This window comes from Drosophila takahashii, chromosome 3L (assembly GCF_030179915.1).
Source record: "Drosophila takahashii strain IR98-3 E-12201 chromosome 3L, DtakHiC1v2, whole genome shotgun sequence".
NCBI lineage: Eukaryota > Metazoa > Arthropoda > Insecta > Diptera > Drosophilidae > Drosophila > Drosophila takahashii.
This window is the reverse complement of record NC_091680.1, coordinates 10,393,207-10,413,206: the sequence shown is the minus strand read 5'-3', so window position 1 is coordinate 10,413,206 and position 20,000 is coordinate 10,393,207. Positions and strand designations below refer to the sequence as shown.

General features: G+C 43.8%; 7 protein-coding genes across 8 annotated transcripts; 4 read left to right on the top strand and 3 right to left on the bottom strand.

Annotated features, from left to right (window-relative positions):
- Positions 1–81: 81 nt before the first annotated feature.
- On the bottom strand, positions 82–1,107 carry LOC108069928 (serine protease grass-like). Its single transcript, XM_044394447.2, has 4 exons — positions 910–1,107; positions 795–840; positions 571–737; positions 82–519 (listed from the first exon to the last, which is right to left on the bottom strand). Exons 1-4 carry the CDS (start codon positions 1,100–1,102, stop codon positions 89–91), a joined length of 837 nt encoding a protein of 278 aa, XP_044250382.2. The 5' UTR covers positions 1,103–1,107; the 3' UTR covers positions 82–88.
- Positions 1,108–2,181: 1,074 nt separating this feature from the next.
- ClC-c (chloride channel protein 3) lies at positions 2,182–7,731 on the top strand. Its single transcript, XM_017160300.3, has 10 exons — positions 2,182–2,636; positions 3,297–3,660; positions 4,363–4,529; positions 4,592–4,795; positions 4,857–5,489; positions 5,552–5,769; positions 5,834–6,394; positions 6,454–6,617; positions 6,674–6,887; positions 6,947–7,731. Exons 1-10 carry the CDS (start codon positions 2,550–2,552, stop codon positions 7,035–7,037), a joined length of 2,703 nt encoding a protein of 900 aa, XP_017015789.2. The 5' UTR covers positions 2,182–2,549; the 3' UTR covers positions 7,038–7,731.
- On the bottom strand, positions 7,727–9,902 carry LOC108070004 (uncharacterized). Its single transcript, XM_017160301.3, has 4 exons — positions 9,045–9,902; positions 8,191–8,467; positions 7,936–8,129; positions 7,727–7,867 (listed from the first exon to the last, which is right to left on the bottom strand). Exons 1-4 carry the CDS (start codon positions 9,869–9,871, stop codon positions 7,807–7,809), a joined length of 1,359 nt encoding a protein of 452 aa, XP_017015790.2. The 5' UTR covers positions 9,872–9,902; the 3' UTR covers positions 7,727–7,806.
- Positions 9,903–10,438: 536 nt separating this feature from the next.
- On the top strand, positions 10,439–12,827 carry ATPsynbetaL (ATP synthase, beta subunit-like). Of its 2 annotated transcripts, none has more exons than XM_070215230.1 (3): positions 10,439–10,561; positions 10,620–11,011; positions 11,199–12,827. In XM_070215230.1, the coding sequence occupies exons 1-3, from the start codon at positions 10,531–10,533 to the stop codon at positions 12,690–12,692; spliced, it is 1,917 nt and encodes a 638-aa protein (XP_070071331.1). In that variant the 5' UTR covers positions 10,439–10,530; the 3' UTR covers positions 12,693–12,827. The 2 variants fall into 2 exon arrangements, with proteins under 2 accessions (XP_070071331.1, XP_017015735.2); XM_017160246.3 differs by having other exon boundaries at positions 10,442–10,561; positions 10,617–11,011.
- Positions 12,828–13,264: 437 nt separating this feature from the next.
- On the top strand, positions 13,265–16,444 carry IleRS-m (Isoleucyl-tRNA synthetase, mitochondrial). Its single transcript, XM_017160303.3, has 6 exons — positions 13,265–13,460; positions 13,524–13,800; positions 13,857–14,061; positions 14,116–15,312; positions 15,362–15,698; positions 15,764–16,444. The coding sequence occupies exons 1-6, from the start codon at positions 13,296–13,298 to the stop codon at positions 16,406–16,408; spliced, it is 2,826 nt and encodes a 941-aa protein (XP_017015792.2). The 5' UTR covers positions 13,265–13,295; the 3' UTR covers positions 16,409–16,444.
- IntS9 (integrator complex subunit 9) lies at positions 16,419–19,030 on the bottom strand. The gene is made up of 3 exons (XM_017160306.3): positions 18,960–19,030; positions 17,737–18,894; positions 16,419–17,254 (listed from the first exon to the last, which is right to left on the bottom strand). Exons 1-3 carry the CDS (start codon positions 18,966–18,968, stop codon positions 16,454–16,456), a joined length of 1,968 nt encoding a protein of 655 aa, XP_017015795.2. The 5' UTR covers positions 18,969–19,030; the 3' UTR covers positions 16,419–16,453.
- Positions 19,031–19,205: 175 nt separating this feature from the next.
- LOC108070002 (MRN complex-interacting protein) lies at positions 19,206–19,949 on the top strand. Its single transcript, XM_017160299.3, has 3 exons — positions 19,206–19,317; positions 19,376–19,463; positions 19,529–19,949. Exons 1-3 carry the CDS (start codon positions 19,267–19,269, stop codon positions 19,900–19,902), a joined length of 513 nt encoding a protein of 170 aa, XP_017015788.2. The 5' UTR covers positions 19,206–19,266; the 3' UTR covers positions 19,903–19,949.
- The last annotated feature ends 51 nt before the right edge of the window (positions 19,950–20,000 follow it).

The window sequence follows — 20,000 nt, the reverse complement described above, 5'->3', positions numbered from 1 at the left end:
AAAATGTTATAATTTAAACACTTTGTTGACCATTTTACATTTATTTTAAACGCATTGACTTTGAACATCTAGTTATTCTTTATCATTTCTAGTTAAATCTGATATTTAACAATGTGTTTTTGTCTTCATAACGGCTTATAGTATCAGCTATCCATTTTTGATAGCTCATCACATTTGTGTAGACACCATTGGAATTGCAAAAATTTCTGCCGTAACTGACTATCCCAAATTGTACGAATCTTTTTATTCCCTGGTAGGTAAAATAGGCTGCCAAAGGACCACCGGAGTCACCTCCACAAGTGTCGCCTATGGTAGCCCCGGCACAGATCTGCCTATCAGTTAAAGGCATTATGGTATATCTGCAATCTTTCAATTCCCGCTGGTACAGTTTTATGGCCTGCAGAATGTTGCTTTTTTTCCCAAAAGCACGAAGCATTCCCCAACCGTAGACCCAGTATTCGTTGACTGCCGCTGAATTTACCGGGTCATCTAAAATAATGCAAATTGGTCGAATGAACACTGGAAAAGAGAAATTGTTACATAAAAATTGAAACAAATAGAATAGCTTACCATTGAACTGAACTTCTCTCTCCAGTCTTAGCAGTCCTATATCATACTGCCCGTGATCAAAAGAAAAATGACCATGAACTATGGCCACGCTTACATTAAAGGGGTCCACTTCCCCCATGCATTTCCATGGAGGGCAGGATCGGTCGTATTCTCCCAAGTGCACATACCTAAGACAAGATATCAAAATAACAATGATATAAAAGCAAACTCCCAGTGATATTTACAGTAAATCCTGTCCCTCTATACAATGAGCAGCTGTTAGAACGAAACCTGTTGAAAATTTAATGTTAAAAAATATAATTTATAAATTACCTATAGGTAAAAAGTTCAAGAACTCACGTTTGGTTATTAATGATCCTCCGCAGTGATGTCCCGTTTCGTTGTACACGCTTGCCATCCAAGAAGTGCCGAGTGGTCGTTCAGAGGTGCCTCCAAACTCCTCCTGACTCTCACATTTTTCATCCAAGAGTCTGGCCAGTCCTTCGTCGCAAAGGACCAACGCCACGAGAGCTATCAAAACCATGGACCTCATCGTACCTGAGGCAAACGCTCGAATGAATAACTCATTGTACAGAGAAGCCAAAAATATTCTTATCACCTTAACAAACACCAACAAAACCAGGCTTGAATAAATGCAATCATCATTGAACTATGTTACTGGAATATAAAACAACTGAGCTGGAAGAAAAAAATGTGCTTAAGAGTTTCTTAAATATTCGATAAATATTTATTTATCTGCTAGTTATTATCTTGCATCATGCCGAATGAGATAATTTTAGAAACGGTTTAATTTGTTTATTCACAAAATTTGTATTTTCACCGAAGCAAAGGTATAAAAAAAGAATTAAAGGTCAATGGTAAAATTCAAAAAACAACAAAAACCAAAATGACACTATTGACTTAATAGTACCTATATAAATATATAAATACAACATTCAAAATCGGCATTTTGAAACCAGAGTTCTTGTCTGAATAACTGACTCTTTGCACATAATGCAGTGGGTAAAATTTAAAGGGATAAACTCCAGTACTAGAACCACAGGGCCAGCCATGACACAAACCACTGTATCTCTGACATTTTAATCTTTTCCCACAGATTACATTCGTTCTTGACTAATTCTCTACCGAATCCAAACGCAACTCGTTGAATAATAATATTATTGCGAAATTGTCAGCAAAAAATAACGGACAACAAACGGACGTCCTCTACGATTGCCGAAAACATTTATATATCGATACTGTATCGATAATTGAAAGTTGCGATGTTATATTTAAAAAACATAATAAAAACATTTTTGAATATTTTTTGGTCAATATTATAACGTAAAATTCGTAATTTTTCGATATTTCAAACTTAACGATATATATTTGATATGACATTCTCGATATATCAGATCGGAACTGTTTCACCCAGTATACATCCCAAAATTGCTTTTTCGAAATAATTGTGTAAATGACTAACTCAATAAAAAACTAAAAATACATTTGGAAGAAACAATAGATACACAGCTGACTGAAACTCAACGATTTATCAAATCAACAGTTTGGGGAATACCCTTAATATTCATTCAGCAAAATGTGGCAACGGAATCCGGCTATTAAATCAGTATTTTCCTACCTGACTCGCTATGGTCATACTGAATTTTTGCAAATAAAGTAAAATATTCGCATAGCATACAAAATTAAGCACTTTACCAATATAATGTGCACTATCATCGATTTAACACCTGTTTAAGCCATATTGATGCCAATCAAATCGAGTTTACGTCCGCGGGCCGAGTGAAATGGAAAGAAAGTGATTGGTGATTCGCCCAACGAACAATTGTTTGTGTGTTTGTACTTAGTGACGTGCGCTCGCTGCGCTGCAACTGCGCTGCCGCTGCTCTGCTTCGCTTGACTCCGCTGCAACGCAAAAAAGGAACCCCAAGAATTTTGGATAGTTAGAGAAAAATAAACATAGGATCGAGCAGGATTGAGCGATGGAAAAGTTTCCGCTGAAGGGCAGCAGGGAGGCTGCCGCGGAGGGCAACAGCTACATAACCGCCTACCAAACGGTCATGAAAAAGGTACGCACCGTACCTGATATTGTAATCCATTGGGGATTTCCCCCCATATCACCTACGCAGCACAAAATGAACCGTTAGAAACATAAAATTCGGGTTAATTATTGGATAAGAATGGTGCAGAAATAAAAGTCCTTATTTGTATATATATTTTTCACATATGAACTTTTCTAGAGATTTTTAAAATATCTGTTTCAAAATTATCATTTCAAGTTTTAATATGTTTTTTTTTTAAAGAAATTCTATGTAAATTTAATAGATATCTATAAAGCTTGAAGTCAGTTTCTTTATAATCCCATTTCTATAATTTTTTGCTATTTATCTCTTTTTTCACCGGAACTGCTGTTTTTTTTTTTAATATTTAAGTGTATTTCCGTTTTAGTCTTTAAAGACAATAATTTATAATTTTGGAATGGATTTTTGAAGCACCCCGGATAAGGGTTTTGTGCGACACCCCTGATTACGAGTAACATCTGGCAAAAGGGGGCGGAAATGCTGCCAAATGTAACTCAAAGTACAGATGGTTGTATTATTTTAACTATCTCACTTTGTCCGAGATCTTAATCTTATCAGAGTCACTGCGTAAACAAAGCGCTTGGCCACCTCTCCAAATCCACGAACCATTCCTCATAGCTTTTCGTTATTTTCGCTGTTTTATTTCAGTCGAACGGCCACACAAACGGAGCCGGCGGCGACGCTGACCTAGACGGATCGTTCCGCGACCACCCGCTGGCCCAGCACTCCAAATTGACCACCTCCCTGACGGCGCCGGGCACCGACGACGAGGACATGATCGACATCACACCGCGCTCCAGTCCGGGCGACGTCATGGGCGGCGGCATCGGTGGCGGAGGAGGAGCAGGAAGCAGCAGTGGCTATCACCGGGAAACGGCCACCGAATCGGACACCGAACGGGATTTCGGTGGCGGCCTCGGCGGCGGTGGCAATCATCACAGTCAGCGGACAATGCACCAGCTTCACCACCAGCATGTGCCAACTCACAGTGCCTTCGGCGATCCCATGGACGGTGAGTTCCGAAAGAGAGAAAGAGAGATCCATTGCGTAAAGCGTCGTCCACTGTCTGTGGTGTTAATCAAGATCATGATCATATGAGCAAGGCGACGTCGCCGGTTCCCAGTTTTCGGTGGCGTGGCACACAGCTGTACTCGCTCTCTGGGCAATTCAATTAATTCCAACGATCATTAGCATACAGGCATAATTCGGATACAAGTTAAATTCTTCTATATATATATGATAAATAAACACCAACACAGCGCAATGGTTGTGTACACGTGATGCTAGTTTAACGAAATAATCACTGGGTTGTCCAAACAACCAGCTGGCATTTCTATTGAGAATTATTCATTCGAATTCAAATGAATGCATTTTATTTGCTGGGTAAATACCAATTCACATATGTGATGATAATTGCAATCGCTGCTGGGTAATTATGATGTTAGCGCTATAAAATATCAAACTTTATTGAAGCGAAAAAAGGGATTGTGTTTACAATGTCGCAATCATATAAAAAACATATTAGTAGGTACCAAAAATCAATTCTTTTTAAAATATAAAATGAAGTACAAGTAAAATATTTAGAATTATACTGTAATTTTTTCTGTGAACTATGACTTCAGACCATTCAAATTAAACTAGTCATTTAAAAACATTTAATGCCACTCAATCTAGACAACAAAAATGATTCTGATTTTCTTTTTCATTGCTGTAGGAGCACTGTCCTTCTATGGTTCCTCGGACGTACAAGATGATATTCCTGGCATTGGACAGTACGAGGATTTCCACACCATCGATTGGCAGCGGGACATTGCCCGCGATCGGATGCGACATCGCTACATAGTCAAGAAGCGGCAGGACTCGCTGTGGGATTTAATAAAGGTAAAATATATTTATCTTAAAATGGAAAACCTTACTTGATAAAATATATATATTTTTTTAAGGGCTCGATTGATGCCGGATCTGGCTGGCTATGCGTTTTGCTCGTCGGCATTGCCGCGGGCTGTGTGGCTGGCATGGTGGACATTGGAGCCAGTTGGATGTCGGATCTCAAGCATGGCATTTGTCCGCCCGCCTTTTGGTTTAACCGGGAGCAATGCTGCTATCCGGCCAAGCAGTCGGTGTTTGAGGAAGGCAACTGTTCAACTGTGAGTTTGTACTACACATAAGTCTTACAAAACAAGCCACTAAAACAGCTTTCTATTGCAGTGGAAAACCTGGCCTGAGATTTTTGGCCTGGATCGCAATGGCACCGGACCATATATCGTCGCCTACATCTGGTATGTGCTGTGGGCTTTGCTATTTGCCTCGCTCAGCGCCTCGCTGGTGCGCATGTTTGCGCCATATGCCTGCGGATCGGGTATTCCGGAGATAAAGACCATCTTGTCGGGCTTCATTATTCGCGGATATCTTGGTAAATGGACGCTGCTGATTAAATCGGTGGGCTTGATGCTGTCCGTGTCCGCTGGCCTCACTTTGGGCAAGGAGGGACCCATGGTCCACATTGCCAGCTGTATCGGCAACATATTCTCGCACGTATTCCCCAAATACGGTCGAAATGAGGCCAAGAAGCGTGAGATACTTTCGGCGGCGGCAGCAGCAGGTGTCTCCGTGGCCTTCGGTGCACCGATCGGTGGCGTTCTGTTCTCGCTGGAGGAAGTCTCCTACTACTTCCCCTTGAAGACTTTGTGGCGCTCCTTCTTTTGTGCGTTGATCGCTGCTTTCGTCCTGAGATCACTGACTCCCTTTGGCAACGAGCATTCCGTGCTCTTTTTCGTGGAGTACAATAAGCCCTGGATCTTCTTTGAACTCATTCCTTTCGTATTCCTGGGAATTATGGGAGTAAGTTGTATAAGATTTTAAAATACTGTTAATATAATTAATTAATATAATTTAATTTATAGGGTGTAATTGGAACCTTCTTCATCAAGGCCAATTTGTGGTGGTGCCGCTACAGGAAGTTCAGCAAGCTGGGCCAGTATCCCGTCATGGAAGTGCTCTTTGTCACCCTGGTCACTGGCATCATTTGCTACCCCAACCCCTTTACCCGCATGAACATGAACGAGTTGATATTCCTGTTGGTCAGCAAGTGCTCACCCGGCGATGTTACCAATCCCTTGTGGTTTGTATCTAAAATAACATTTTTAATGTGAAAAAATCTTTACTAATTTGGATAATTTTTATAGCGACTACAAACGCATGAACATCACGACGGGCAACACCATCATTGAGGTCACGGAGCCAGGTTCCGGTGTCTACAGCTCCATTTGGCTGCTGATGCTCACCTTTATACTCAAACTGGCCCTAACCATCTTTACGTTTGGCATGAAAGTGCCGGCTGGTCTGTTTATTCCGTCCCTGCTGCTGGGCGCCATCATGGGTCGAATTGTTGGAATTGGCGTAGAACAGTTTGCCTATAGCTACCCCAACATTTGGTTCTTCACCGGCGAATGTGCGGATAGCAATCTTATTACTCCTGGATTGTATGCTGTTGTGGGAGCAGCAGCCGTGCTGGGAGGCGTCACCCGCATGACCGTCTCTCTGGTGGTGATCATGTTTGAGCTGACCGGCGGTGTGAGGTATATCGTGCCGCTGATGGCAGCTGCCATGGCCTCCAAGTGGGTGGGCGATGCCCTTGGCCGGCAAGGTATCTACGATGCGCACATAGCGCTGAATGGTTATCCGTTCCTAGACAGCAAGGAGGAGTTTGCGCACACAACACTGGCGGCGGATGTAATGCAGCCAAAGTGAGTGCTAAAATATGTTTATATTTCCGATTTTTGCTAATCAAAACTCCCCTTTTCAGGCGCAATGAAACTCTGAATGTCATTACCCAAGACTCCATGACGGTGGACGATGTGGAGAACCTGCTAAAAGAAACTGAACACAATGGATATCCAGTGGTGGTGTCCCGGGAGAATCAATATTTGGTGGGCTTTGTGCTGCGCAGGGATCTTAACTTGGCCATAGGTGAGTTATTTCTGATTTTTCCACTCATTTTTCACTAATACCATCTATTTTTAAAGGTAATGCCAAGCGTCTGATTGAGGGAATCAGCAGCAGCTCCATAGTATTATTTACCTCGACCCAGCCGATTCAGAATCTGGGCCCGCAGCCGCTTAAACTGAAAAAGATTTTGGATATGGCGCCGATCACGGTGACCGATCAAACGCCCATGGAAACGGTGGTGGACATGTTCCGCAAGCTGGGACTTCGCCAGACATTAGTAACACACAATGGGTAGGTTTTTGAGACAGTAATGATGAGTAACAAGTGATATAATCCTAAATTAATTGCAGTCGCCTACTCGGAGTCATAACCAAGAAAGATGTGCTGCGCCACGTTAAGCAGATGGATAATGAAGACCCCAATACGGTGCTCTTCAACTGAATTTATCGGCAAATCAGAAGAAGCTGGGCGAGCGCTGCTTCTAGTTATTATTATGTGAACTATCGCGAAAACAACAATATTTGATATGTGCAAGGAGCAGATTGCAATCTAAGCTTAAGTGAAAAGTTGAACGTGTGTATGCGAATTGGACTGAAGTGGATTAGAGTGGAATCGCGTGATTAGGACAGTTAGGATCGGACGTTCGAACGTGGAAGAGAGATTTAGCAAAATTGTGTGCAGTTCTATTATATATTTATATATCTCGTTAATGTTAGTTGTATAATTTATTTTACTCTAGGCAAATGGTTATAAAGCATATACATTTATTGCCATTCTGTAATTATGTCATTGTAACACACTTTTTCTACACACCACATATTATTTTTTATATGTTTTTTCGCTAGCCCTCGAGCCTGATAAAGAGTGTACACTATGGAATGATCGGTAGTTAATATAGATACAATTTTATTTTGTGAATCGTTTGAAGACAGCGCCGTTTTAACGAGATCCTCGAGAAGAAACAGTCTTATTTTACGCAATATTTTCGAAATGGCTTTCATTTTTTGTGCATTTTGTTCGAAATTATACACAGAGAAACTATTGTTTATACAAAATATATAGTCTATATTTACATGTGGTATTTGTTAGAGATCTGAGAAATTTTAAAATAAACTCGTGTAAATAGCAACTCTAAGAGATGATGAATCCTTTCATATAAGCAGTCATGCAAATACAAGCGATTATTTGAGAACAAAATCGAATGTGACTCTTAATACTCCACGTAGAAAATCTGAAACTCATCACCGTAGAGGCCGGAAATTAACCAGCGACTGTAAGGCAATTTTTGTACGATTTACTGATATCATTTTGATTTATATGTAATTTATATTTAGCTTACCCATTGTCGCTGCTTCGGATAAGGCTACCTTTGCCTCGAAGTCCTCCATTGACATGGCCATGGGCTCCATCGCTCACCCGGTAGTATTCAAGTGCTCCATCATTGGCTGGGCAGTAGATCACATTACCATCCCGACTGCAAGCGACGACGTTCTTAAAAGGCAATGGGATCTGGACTATCAACTGAGCCATATCCTGTTTAGTATTTGAAACAAAATGTTTAAAAGTCAATCAATTATGTTGATCATGTGCTGACCTCATCCACAAGTCGCATATCGTGATAGAAAGCCTGTCCACTGAGATCGCAGCTGAGGACGAACTGGTTGCCTCCCATCTCTGTTCGGAGCAGCGTGGAGACCATGAAACGATGTCGCCGTAGGGCCAGCAATTGGATCTGCTTGGTGGCTGCAGCATGACGTCCAGTGCTCCAGCAGCGGTAGACGCCACCATCGTTAGTGCCCAGCACGAAATCATCTAGTCCTAGGGCCACCATAGCTGTGGGCTCTGAGGTAACCGAGGCGGGCAGGGAGTATCTAAGGGAGTTCATTAAATGTTATACGATTTTTTAGCACTTTTAAAACAGAATTATAACTATAGTAGCAGGGTACGGAAATTGACACACGTGCTAAAAACATGAAAAATTCTATTTTACAGTGAGAGCAAAATTGTTGACATGTTTGTCAAATAAAAGGATTAAAATTTAATTTTAATTTATTTATTTAATATCCCAGCGCTACAAGTGCACACTTATAATTATCGCACTAGTCACATTGAGTTGATATTTTTAAGTAATTATTATTTTTAAGATATTTTAACAATGTGAAAAATAATTGTTAACACACACAGCTCACTTGTGTTATTTACACAATGTGTTACTAACACGACATGTTTTTTACATAAATGAAAATTACATATTACTGACATTAACGAGTCTTATATGTTAGTTTGAACCATTTCAAAGCATGTTTCTAACAAATGTAAGATACAATTTTTTACACACAAGTCAATAACTTCTTTTGAACTTAACACTTTGACATTTAACTTGTTAATAACACAAGTTTTTTACAGTGTGTGTTATTTTCCGTTATTTCCCTGTTCAGTAGTACTCACTCCCAATCCAGAGTCATCTGCCTGCTCAGATCCCATTGTCTTACACTGCCATTGGCATAGCAAGCTAGCAGGAGGTGTTCCCTCGGCCAGTCGAGAGCAACTGCTGCTCCCTGGGTGGAAGATACCCCATAGAGCTGTTTGATATCCACGCTGGAATCGGCGGCACCTCTGGCCTGCTCATATAACCAGATGAAGAGCTCTCCATCCATCGTGGAACCCGCAAACATTGTCTTGTTGAATGGATTAGTGCTCAGACTTCGCAGGCATGATTTCAAGGGCAGAACTTTGGCTTCGGCGTAGATTACCAGGTTGCCATTGGACATCCGCTGGGGAACGAACAGCTTAAGCTGCTGATCCACATGCTCGCACCAGTCATCATGGGGAGCCACCGTGGTGGCCACCAAAACAGGAGCATTATTCGTGTGCACACACAGCCAGATGGCCAGTCCCTGGGAGTTTTCCACACCTCCCATCGACAACTTCTGGTAGGTGTACACCTGCAGCTCCTCCTCCAAGCGGCACTGCATCGTTGTTGGATCTTCCATCAGGGGAGTGGGATTCAATAGCTCCCGCTCCATCACTGGACAAACTTGTCGCAGGAACTTGGCCAAAGCCCTTTCGTCGTATTCCACATCCTTGCTGCTAGCCAATCGTTGCTCCGTTTGGGTGGCCACATGCATCTGCTCCTGCGTTCCCGTGGTGGCATCTTTGCTGGGCGGCGGTGGATCCGTGCCCGTGCAGTTATCCACCAGGGCATATTGCTTTTCCAGGGGCTGAGTGGCTGGAAATTCAACTACGGGGGAACTGTAATGCGATAGTACGTCCATTTTCTATAAACTAATGAGCATTACTGTTTTGGTTCCAGCGCTTGGCTATCGGTAACCTAGGTAACACCTGATTCAACCCTTAGGAATACTGAAACTTTCAGGAGATCGGTTATTCATTTAAACTACTTATGTTGTTTTTATGTATATTTATTAATTCATTATCCCTTTTTTTATTATAAGAAAAAAATTATGAAAATTAGGTATTCATTTGAAAGAAAATTCTGAATTTTAATATAAAAAACTTAAACAAATTTAATTTGTTTAATTTAGTAGATTGAAACCTTACAAAAAGTGTTCTTTTTATGTATATTTATTAATTTATTAAACTCTTTTTTATCATATTTTATCATTCGATCATAAATTATAGAAATTTGAAAGAAAATTCTGAATTGTAATATAAATCTGGTTAAAACACTTAAACAAATTATTTTTTTTTTATTTAATAGATTGCAACTCTACTATAAGTGTTAGAAAACTAATAACCTTGCACCAAAATAGGTGACAACCCAAAACCCATAAAAATCTCTACGGTAAATTTTAAGAAATATAGGTTTTAGTAGGCTTTCTTGGCATCTGTCAAAGGAAGTTGTCATTATAAGCAAAATTTATTTGCAGCAAAGACGTCGAAGGAGCAAAAAGAAAAACTGAACTTATAAGAAATGTTGGGAACATTGACTAAGGTGGCCACGGGTAAGAATATGACGATTATATCAGCTCAGCTTTATCTGAAAAAAAAAAAACATAGTAGCATGTGCAAGGATTGGTCTAAGGATTGGCCAGGCAAACGGGGTTCATGGCGGAAGCTACCTGGGTAATTTCGCCCAGCTTCCCATCCATGCCCGCTCCTTGCACGCATCCTCGTCGCTTTGGGATGATAAGGACAAGTCGAGCGATGAGTGCGAGCCGAAGAAGGACGAATGTGAGGTTAAGGAGAAGGACGAGTGTGAGGTTAAGGCGAAGGATGAATGTGAGGATGAGAAGCCGGGCGGCGGAGGCAAAGTTCTGGAGAGCAAGGGTCGCAAGGGAGTCATCCATGCTGTCATCGGACCCGTCATCGATGTGTACTTCGAGGAGGAGGTCCCTGAGGTGCTCAATGCCCTCAAGGTTCAGGATGCTCCCATTGACAACCTGGTGCTGGAGGTAAGTCACAATTTTAATCGTTTTTTTTTATAAGAAATATCTTTTCCTAAATAAGACTTCTTTAAAAATTAAACAGAAAATTGAAAAAAAAATTTTTATTTACATAATTTATGTGTTAATTATACTATTTATGTAATTTTATAACTAACTTTTAAGATTTTAAATTCTTTAAATACAACTATCATAGGTCTTCCACCACCTGGGCAACAATATCGTCCGCTGCGTGGCCATGGACTCCACCGAAGGCCTCCGACGTGGTCAACCGGTCATCGACACCGGCTATCCCATCCGTGTGGCGGTGGGCAAGTCGGTCCTGGGGCGCATCCTCAACGTGGTGGGCGATCCCATCGACGATCGCGGGGAGATTAAGTCCGATTACTACTCCTTTATCCACAACGAGGCACCCGAGCTCACCGATCTGAGCGTGAAGCCCGAGATCCTCGTGACTGGGATCAAGGTGATCGATCTTCTAGCTCCCTACGTGAAGGGCGGCAAGATTGGTTTGTTCGGAGGCGCCGGCGTGGGCAAGACGGTGCTGATCATGGAGCTGATCAACAACATAGCCAAGTCCCATGGCGGCTACTCGGTGTTCGTGGGCGCAGGAGAGCGGACACGCGAGGGGAATGACTTGTACCACGAAATGATCGAGTCGAAGGTGATTTCCACGGAGGATGATTCCTCGAAGGTGGTGCTGGTCTTTGGCCAGATGAACGAGCCACCGGGCGCTCGATCCCGCGTGGTCCTCACCGGACTGACCATCGCCGAGTATTTCCGCGATGTGGATGGCCAGGATGTGCTGCTCTTCATCGATAACATCTTCCGTTTCACCCAGGCGGGATCGGAGGTGTCTGCCCTGCTGGGACGCATTCCCTCGGCGGTGGGTTATCAGCCCACTCTGGGCACCGATATGGGCACCATGCAGGAGCGGATCACCAGCACTCGCAATGGTTCCATCACCTCCGTTCAGGCGGTCTATGTGCCCGCCGATGATCTCAGTGACCCGGCTCCGGCGGCCACCTTTTCCCACTTGGATGCGACCACTGTACTTTCACGTCCCATCGCCGAGTTGGGTATTTATCCGGCCGTGGATCCCTTGGACTCCTCCTCGCGCATCCTCGATCCGGATGTGGTGGGCGAGGAGCACTACAATGTGGCGCGAGCGGTTCAGAAGACCTTGCAGGCCTACAAGTCGCTGCAGGACATCATCGCCATTCTGGGCATGGATGAACTGTCCGAAGATGATAAGCTAACGGTGGCCCGGGCCCGCAAGATGCAGCGCTTCCTGTCGCAGCCGTTCCAAGTGGCCGAGATCTTCACCGGTCATCCGGGCAAGTTGGTGCCGGTGGAGAAGTGTGTGGAGGGCTTTAAGAGGCTGCTAAATGGGGAGTACGATGATATTCCCGAGATCGCCTTCTACATGGTCGGCGATGCGGAGGAGGTGCTGGCCAAGGCCACCCAGCTGGCCGCCACCATGTCGGGCGATGCTCCTCCTCCACCGAAGGCCGAGGGCGGCAAGGAGAAGGAAAAGGAAAAGGAGGGTGAGTCCAAGAAGGATGAAAAGGAGAAAAAGGAGGCCAAGCCGGAGGAGGCCAAGAAGGAGGAACCGCCCAAGGGGGAAGGGTCAAAGGATGATAAGTCAAAGGATGACAAGTCGAAGGATGAGGAAAAGAAGGACAAATAAATTCGAATGGTGATTCTTCCTAAGAAACCTTAATACGAATTTAGTTATTTGTTAATAACTTTAAAAAAATGTTACTTTTGTAATTGTATAATCGCAAAAATAACTTTATAAACCCTATATAAAATAAAATTTATTAACCTCTTTTCGGTAATCGGAATATTAGTTTTTATATGGTAAATTTTAAAAATTGAACCCAAAGTAAGAACATTTTTAAGAATTGCGTTCGATATTGGGAGTTTGGCCAGCCGAATTTTTAAAAAAAAATTATCTTAGGGGTTAATTAAGAATTTAGAATGATGAATATCACTTTGAAACACCATTTCCATTTGGCAAAATGTGCGAAGAGGAAAGGATATTATTCACATTTATTTTAAATATTAATTTTAAATTAATACATTTGTAAAAAATGAGTTATGATAAAAAGTGTGACTATGGAATCCGTCAAATGTAACGAACCTTTTTGAACTTACGATCCACGCCGAGAGCAGTGTGAACGGTGCTTACGTTCCCTATAAACACATGTGAACAGTGCTTACGTTCCACATAAACATATGTTTTTCACTTTGCCGGCTGGTGTTACGTTTTACCTTATTCTTCTTCAAAATGCTAAGGTTTTTAAATTTTCGCCTTGGAACTCGCTTATATTCAGTGAAAGCGGCTAAAAAAGATGCAAAAAAATATACAGACACCATCAACCTGCCGAAGACCAAGTTTCCCAACCGTCTGACTTCAGCGAAACGTGAGGAACAGGAACGACTGATTTTGGAGGCAAGTTTTGGGATATGTGAAGTAACCAAATTACCCATTATATATCTGCATATCGTCTTTCAGAAGAAGATTGCCCCTTCCTATGAGTACCAGGAACAGCAGCTGGCGGGGAAGGGTCAACCCACCTTTGTCCTCCACGACGGACCGCCTTATGCAAATGGACAACTCCACATGGGCCATGCCGTCAACAAGATCCTGAAGGATATCACCCTGCGCCAACGGGTGGCTCATGGCCAGCAGGTCAACTACATTCCCGGCTGGGATTGTCATGGCCTGCCCATCGAACTGAAGGCCACTAGCAGCGCTCCTAATCAAAATGCCCTGGAAATTCGGCAGAAATGTGAGGGTTTTCCCCTTGATTCCAGCTACTTAATAATATATAATGATAATCAACAGCTCGCTCGTTCGCCTTGGAGGCCATTAAATCGCAGAAGGAGGAGTTCAGCAACTGGGGCATCTTGGCCAACTGGCAGAAGGATAACATCTACATGACTTTCCAGCCAGAGTTCATCGCCAATCAGCTGCAAATGTTCCACAATCTATATGAGAAAGGACTGGTCTATCGTGACTTGAAGCCAGTTTACTGGTCACCTTCATCCAGGTGAGTGGGAGAGACCTTAAAATAGTTAATTCTAATTCAAAAATATTCGATTAGGACAGCTTTGGCCGAAGCGGAACTGGAATATGATCCCAATCACACAAGTCCCTCGGTTTATGTGAGATTTGCCCTCAATGGAGATGAGCTCTTTGATGCGCAGGATAAGCGAATATATGCCCTCGTTTGGACTACGACTCCCTGGACATTGCCTAGTAATCAGGCCATCTGCTACAACGCCTCCTTGAAGTATGTTCTAGTCAGGCTATCCGATCATCCCGCGGATGAGCTGTATCTCATGGCCTCTGCTCTTTTGGCCGACTTTGAGGCAAAGACCCAGCTGAAATGTGAAGTAGTGCAGGATGTGGATAGCGACTCATTAAGCAGGCTTAGCTACAAACATCCCATCGACCAGGAGCAGTCGCAGCTGCCCTTCTTCGACGCCAGCCACGTGCAGGATAGCAAGGGCACGGGATTGGTGCACACAGCTCCTGCCCATGGACCAGAGGATTTCCTGGTCAGCCTGTCCAGAAAAATACCCGTGAAATGTTTGGTGAATGAAGAGGGCATTTACACAAGGGAAGCTCCTCCTTTTTTACGCGGAAAATCCGTGCTGGAACAAGGCAATCCTCTAGTTCTTGAGCATATAACAAACGATGTAGTGAGCTCGACCACAATGGAACATTCCTATCCCATTGACTGGCGCACCAAGCAGCCTGTGATAATTCGCGCCAGCGAGCAGTGGTTCATCAACACGGAGAAGCTGAAGTCGACGGCTGCCGAGGCCTTGGAGCAGGTGGAAATCTACCCGCGAACCAATGCGGAGGCCAGCAAGAAAGCTCTGCTTACGCAGCTCCAAAAGAGACCGTATTGGTGCATCTCCCGTCAGCGGGCATGGGGAGTTCCCATTCCTGTGCTTTATTCTCGGGAGACTGGAAAGGTGGTACTCTCAACCGCCCTCATCGAACACCTCTGCCAACTATTACGCCAAGAGGGCTCCATCGACTTCTGGTGGGCCAAGTCGTTGGAGGAGCTTGTGCCCGCCTCTATACTCAGTGAACTTGGTTACGCAGCCAAAGATCTCGTCAAGGGAAGCGATATATTGGACATCTGGTTCGATTCTGGCAGCACATGGTCCGCAGTGCTGAAAGGGGATAAGATAGCCGATCTTTATCTGGAGGGATATGACCAGTTCACCGGCTGGTTTCAATCTTCCCTGCTGATGAGCATCGCTGCACGAGGAGTGGCTCCTTATAAGTGAGTAGGAATCATATAATATACAAGAAAGCTTCTAAACCTCTTTTAGATCGCTCTTTGTACACGGATTTACGGTGGACGAGAAGGGCTACAAGATGTCCAAGTCGCTGGGAAATGTAATTTCCCCAAAGGAGATTACCAAAAAGTATGGCACAGATACCCTGCGTTGGTGGGTGGCCTCCCATGGAACCCAACACATGTCCATCACGGTCAGCGACAAATTGCTGCAGCAGGCGGCTGAGAATCTGAGCAAGGTTCGTGGTACTTTAAGGTATCTAAAGGGAGTGATTGGCGAGAGGCAAGCGAACAAAGAGCTCCTAACAACTCCGGAAAAGAGCTACCTTAATCGCTATTTGCGGAGCCAGTTGGTGGAGTTTGAAGCCGAGGTAGGAAACTTGTTAAATACATTTGTTTAACTTAATTTTTAAACAACATTTCCACTCCTTTTCAGGTAGAGAAGCTTTACAAAGCTTATGAGTACAATCGCGTGGTGGCCTGCGTGCAAAACTTCCTCGCCAATCAAGTGTCCGCCATCTACGTGCATCTCATCAAGGATCGCCTCTATTGCGGCGACGATCAGGAGCTGCTCGCCATTCGCCAGACTCTCACTCATTGCTACCGGCAGCTCTGCAAAAGCCTATGGCCCATTGTTCCCTTTCTGGTGGAGGAAAGCTGGAGCTACTACGATGCCAACGGCAGAGCATTCCATGAGCAGAGTGTTCAAAGTAAAGCTGAATGGAGTGACGCAAAAGCCACTGCGGTGGTAAATGCAGCGCTCGATGTAAAGCGACTCATTAACCAGCAGGCTGGCGAGGTAAACACCTGGCATTTGGATGTGATTATCAAGGGAAGTAAGCTGGATCTGCTGCAGAAAATTCACAGCACTTCGGGAGAAACTGTAAGAAATTCTGAACTATGTGAGATTCTGCAAGTGGGTTCTGTTACTCTGCTACCCTCCGATAATCACGACTTGGAGTTAAGCCTAACTACTCTCCCGACATCGCTGTGTCCACGTTGTCGTCGTTACAGTCTAGAGGAGAATGCAGAGCAGGAGACCTGTCAACGTTGCTCTGCGGTATTGAATGTAAAGATCTAAGATCAAAGCGTTGTTTTTTAGGTTTAAGGAATACATTTATGTTTTTCAAAAACTCTGCAAGCACTTCATTAAGGTATCCCGAAGCTTGAGACGAGTGGTTGGCTTGCCGCCGCAAATGATGTGCGTCTCGTTGTCCTCGAACTTGATGACCGTATCCTCGTTGACCAGGTTTAGGGTCAGAGCGCCACCAGTGCGGTCCAACTTGATGTTGGAGAAGCCGTCCTGCGTCAACCGCTTCATCACCGCCTCCACATCGATGCTACCGTACTCGTATTTTACGTTCTTTAGCACATCTTCCTTAGTGGGAGCGCTGGCACTTGAGCTGGAGGTCTCTTCTTTAATGCTATCCGCACATGGCTGGATGCAATGGACCTTGTCCTTTACCTGCAGCACGCCAGTCAGCGTTGAGAAAGTCACTCCGGCGGCCACTTCCCTGGGCGATATCTTTTGGGCCATCTCCGAGGTGATGTAAATTCGATCCAGCTTGCGTTTTAAAGGCAACCGGATGATCTCGCCGCACTTGAAGGTGATTATCTTCTTGTCCGGCTGTTCTATGAACAGATTCGGCGCCGAGGGATGCGGTTTTGTATAGGCTTCCGGGATGACCAGCACATTTGGCTTCAGCTCCTTGATCAGCTTATTGGCCTGCTGATAATTTAAAGAGGTGTCGATGGGGCAGTAGAAGGCCTTCATGGCAAGCGGTTGGAAAGGCGCCAGTACTTGCAAATAGGGGAAGTCCGGCTCCGTGAAGATTATAGAGTTATTGGGATTGTTGCCCCACATTTCGATGAAGTGCACCGCGTCGCCGAAACGCAGGCTGGGATGCCCACAGAAAACCACGCAGGGCTAAAAAAGAGGAAAGGGAATTACAAAATGGTTACTACTAATAGAGTCCTGAAATTTCGGATTTGTTTAATTCAGTTCTATGTGAAATAAATTGAATGTTTATCTAATTCATTTTGAATTGAATGAATGAAAGAATAATTTTTATGAATTTTTTTAATTTGTCAGATTTTTTTTGTGCTTTCTTTTGAGAACAAAAAGTGGACAATTTTTAACAAATCAATGTTAACTGCTTAGTAAATAAAATTCAGGCATATTTAATCACAAACTTATGGCCCTTTCTTCTTTAAAAGAAATTGTCGTTTGAATTATTTCGGAATTCATGCTATTCATTCATTCAATTCTATTAAACTCAAAATTCAAATTCATGCAATTCTATAAAACTCAAAATTCTTATTAACTCATTCATATAAAACAAAAAATTCTAGATAATTCATTGAATCCACTCATGCAGGGCTCTAACTACTATAAAACCGAAGTAATACCTGTCGAAAATCCTTGCTGAAGCCCTCGGAAAACACATGGTTATAGTGCTTCAACTTGTTATTCCGCAGATAGAAGGCATGAGGGAACGGATCATCCGGCAGATAAACTTTATTCTGCTTGGCCGAGCTGAGCCATTCGGCCAGGATGTTCGAGTAGGCCAGCGAGCTGTCGGCCACGGGGGAAATGAAGAACATGGGCACATTATTCAGCCCGGCATTCTCCAGATTCTGCGTGAGACACTCGAAGAGATCGTAGACCACGCCAGAGGGATAGCAGGGTATCAAGGCGGAGCCATTGTTCCGGATGGTCAGAGCCACATTCATGCACAGCTCGCCCAGCTTGGTGTCCGGATTCACAGTCGGCGCCTGCGTCAATCCCGTCATGATGAGCACATCGGCGTGCTTCAGTGCCGATTGATTAATAGGCCTAGGATGCGTGGTCAGCGTGGAGGAGCCACTCACATAGCAGATCTTCTCGTGGGCCGTGCTCAGCACCCAGTTGCTGGAGCCCAGGCAGTAGCCCGAACTCACCGGGGTGGCAATAAAGGCGCCCAGAATGTCCAGCTTCTCGTCGTAGCCCATAATGGTCACCTTGGACAGGCTGCCCTGGACATCCTTCAGGCTGAAGATGGTGCGCCACTTCTTGGCCCGAAAGGCCTCGCTCAGCGGACTGGGCAGCAGGTGGAGCTTCTCCTTCCAGAGGCGAGCGGTGCAGGCCTTTGGCGAGACTTCGATGTAATCCACCAGCTCCTCCAGGAAAAAACGGCCAATCTGCAACGTTGGTTCAGTCGCATAGACCTTGCCCTTGAAGCCCGTATTCTCCGTGATGTACGGCAGGGCCAACATATTAAGATAATTCGAGATAAGTATCACATCCACCTCGCTAAAGTCCAGCATCTTGTCCATGGGCAGATTGAACTCCGGCGTGGAGTCCACGAACACCCGGCCGCAGCAGTCCTTCAGCTCGCCGTCCATCTGGGGATCGTGATCCCGCGGTGGCACAAAGTTGGGCAGATTGGACCACTTCAGCGACTGGACGAAGGGCAGCGGCAGGAAGTTGAGCACCGTCTGCTCGGTGAGGCCGCAATCCAGCATGATCCGCAGGCCTTTGAAGGTGATGATGTAGCATGGCTTGGCCAGGTCCCCGCTGAGACAGTACTGTGGATGCAAAGTGGAGAGTCACCTCCGCTGATAGGAAGGTCTTAATTGCCGGAATGACTTACCAAACGCATTTTTAGAAACCACTAATCGCAGTGACTTCAAATTAAACGCTGCAGCTTTGTTTATATTTTGGACCAGGGATGGATAATCATTGCTTGACGACTGGTTCGCTGCGGAACCGGAGTCACTAGTTCCGGAAAAGGTATAATAAATATTAAATAAATATATTTCAAGAAATATTAAAATTAGCTGTATATTAGCTTAATAAAAGTTTTACTTTTAAATTACTAGTTCCAGTAATTGTTATTATCCATCCCTGGTCTCTCCAGGCGCCTTTAATTTGTTTTGTTTTTTAACCAGGCTTTAAAAATGTCCCAGCAAATCCGAGTCTTGCAATGCATTCAATGCAAAATGTACCAGGTGAGTGCTCAGATAACTCCATTTAATACCAATTCTCAATAAATTCTTTTCCGTTTAGGTGGACTTTGTGAAGAAAGTGAATAAATGGCAGTGTAAGATTTGCAGACAGAAGCAGGATTTGCTCAAGGAGTTCTTCAAAGGATCAGGTACTTATATTTGTATTATATTTATACTTTATATTAAAAATAATTTGAAATAATTCAAAATTCAGGACCAGAATGCCGGGCCAAGGTACAACAATTAAATTTAGAGCGTGGAATGCGGGAGGAAAAACTGAAGGAGGATCTTTTCCTCACAGCCCAGCAGCAACAGGAGCAGAAGGAAAACAGCCTTGAAAAACAGGATACTCCTCCCAAGAAACAAACTAACAAATGGGCCAACTATGTGGATGAACCAATTGAAAGTATTAAAAAAACTGCAGCAGATCCTTCGGAAATACAAAATCAAAACCAAGAACTATTCGAGGAAGTCCCCATGAACTTTAATAAATCCAGGAACAAGGTTCCAAGGTCCAACAAACGTCCTGCCGAAAATCTACCAGCTGTCAACAAGAAAAGTTGCTCGAAATGGAATGATTTCTTATAAACATATTGCTGATTTTGTAAAATAAATAAAGAGAACATTATAATAAATAGTATTAAAGGATCCTCCTTTAAGAACCCTCACAAAAATGACGATTTCTA

Bases quoted from the DNA above. Each gene is read 5' to 3' on its own strand.
- LOC108069928 (XM_044394447.2), bottom strand. From the start codon at position 1,102: ATGAGGTCCATGGTTTTGATAGCTCTCGTGGCGTTGGTCCTTTGCGAC. The intron at 841-909 runs GTGAGTTCTTGA...AATTTTCAACAG, and splicing joins AGGATCATTAATAACCAAAC to GTTTCGTTCTAACAGCTGCT. The intron at 520-570 runs GTAAGCTATTCT...TCTCTTTTCCAG, and splicing joins GAGAGAAGTTCAGTTCAATG to TGTTCATTCGACCAATTTGC.
- ClC-c (XM_017160300.3), top strand. From the start codon at position 2,550: ATGGAAAAGTTTCCGCTGAAGGGCAGCAGGGAGGCTGCCGCGGAGGGC. The intron at 4,530-4,591 runs GTAAAATATATT...TATTTTTTTAAG, and splicing joins CGCTGTGGGATTTAATAAAG to GGCTCGATTGATGCCGGATC. The intron at 6,395-6,453 runs GTGAGTGCTAAA...TCCCCTTTTCAG, and splicing joins GCGGATGTAATGCAGCCAAA to GCGCAATGAAACTCTGAATG.
- LOC108070004 (XM_017160301.3), bottom strand. From the start codon at position 9,871: ATGGACGTACTATCGCATTACAGTTCCCCCGTAGTTGAATTTCCAGCC. The intron at 8,130-8,190 runs GTCAGCACATGA...AATACTAAACAG, and splicing joins ATATGCGACTTGTGGATGAG to GATATGGCTCAGTTGATAGT. The intron at 7,868-7,935 runs GTAAGCTAAATA...ATTGCCTTACAG, and splicing joins ATCCGAAGCAGCGACAATGG to TCGCTGGTTAATTTCCGGCC.
- ATPsynbetaL (XM_017160246.3), top strand. From the start codon at position 10,531: ATGTTGGGAACATTGACTAAGGTGGCCACGG. The intron at 10,562-10,616 runs GTAAGAATATGA...AAAAAAACATAG, and splicing joins ATTGACTAAGGTGGCCACGG to TAGCATGTGCAAGGATTGGT. The intron at 11,012-11,198 runs GTAAGTCACAAT...CAACTATCATAG, and splicing joins TTGACAACCTGGTGCTGGAG to GTCTTCCACCACCTGGGCAA.
- IleRS-m (XM_017160303.3), top strand. From the start codon at position 13,296: ATGCTAAGGTTTTTAAATTTTCGCCTTGGAACTCGCTTATATTCAGTG. The intron at 13,461-13,523 runs GCAAGTTTTGGG...ATCGTCTTTCAG, and splicing joins AGGAACGACTGATTTTGGAG to AAGAAGATTGCCCCTTCCTA. The intron at 15,313-15,361 runs GTGAGTAGGAAT...AACCTCTTTTAG, and splicing joins CGAGGAGTGGCTCCTTATAA to ATCGCTCTTTGTACACGGAT.
- IntS9 (XM_017160306.3), bottom strand. The intron at 17,255-17,736 runs GTATTACTTCGG...CCTCTTTTTTAG, and splicing joins TCAGCAAGGATTTTCGACAG to CCCTGCGTGGTTTTCTGTGG.
- LOC108070002 (XM_017160299.3), top strand. From the start codon at position 19,267: ATGTCCCAGCAAATCCGAGTCTTGCAATGCATTCAATGCAAAATGTAC. The intron at 19,318-19,375 runs GTGAGTGCTCAG...TTTTCCGTTTAG, and splicing joins TTCAATGCAAAATGTACCAG to GTGGACTTTGTGAAGAAAGT. The intron at 19,464-19,528 runs GTACTTATATTT...TTCAAAATTCAG, and splicing joins GGAGTTCTTCAAAGGATCAG to GACCAGAATGCCGGGCCAAG.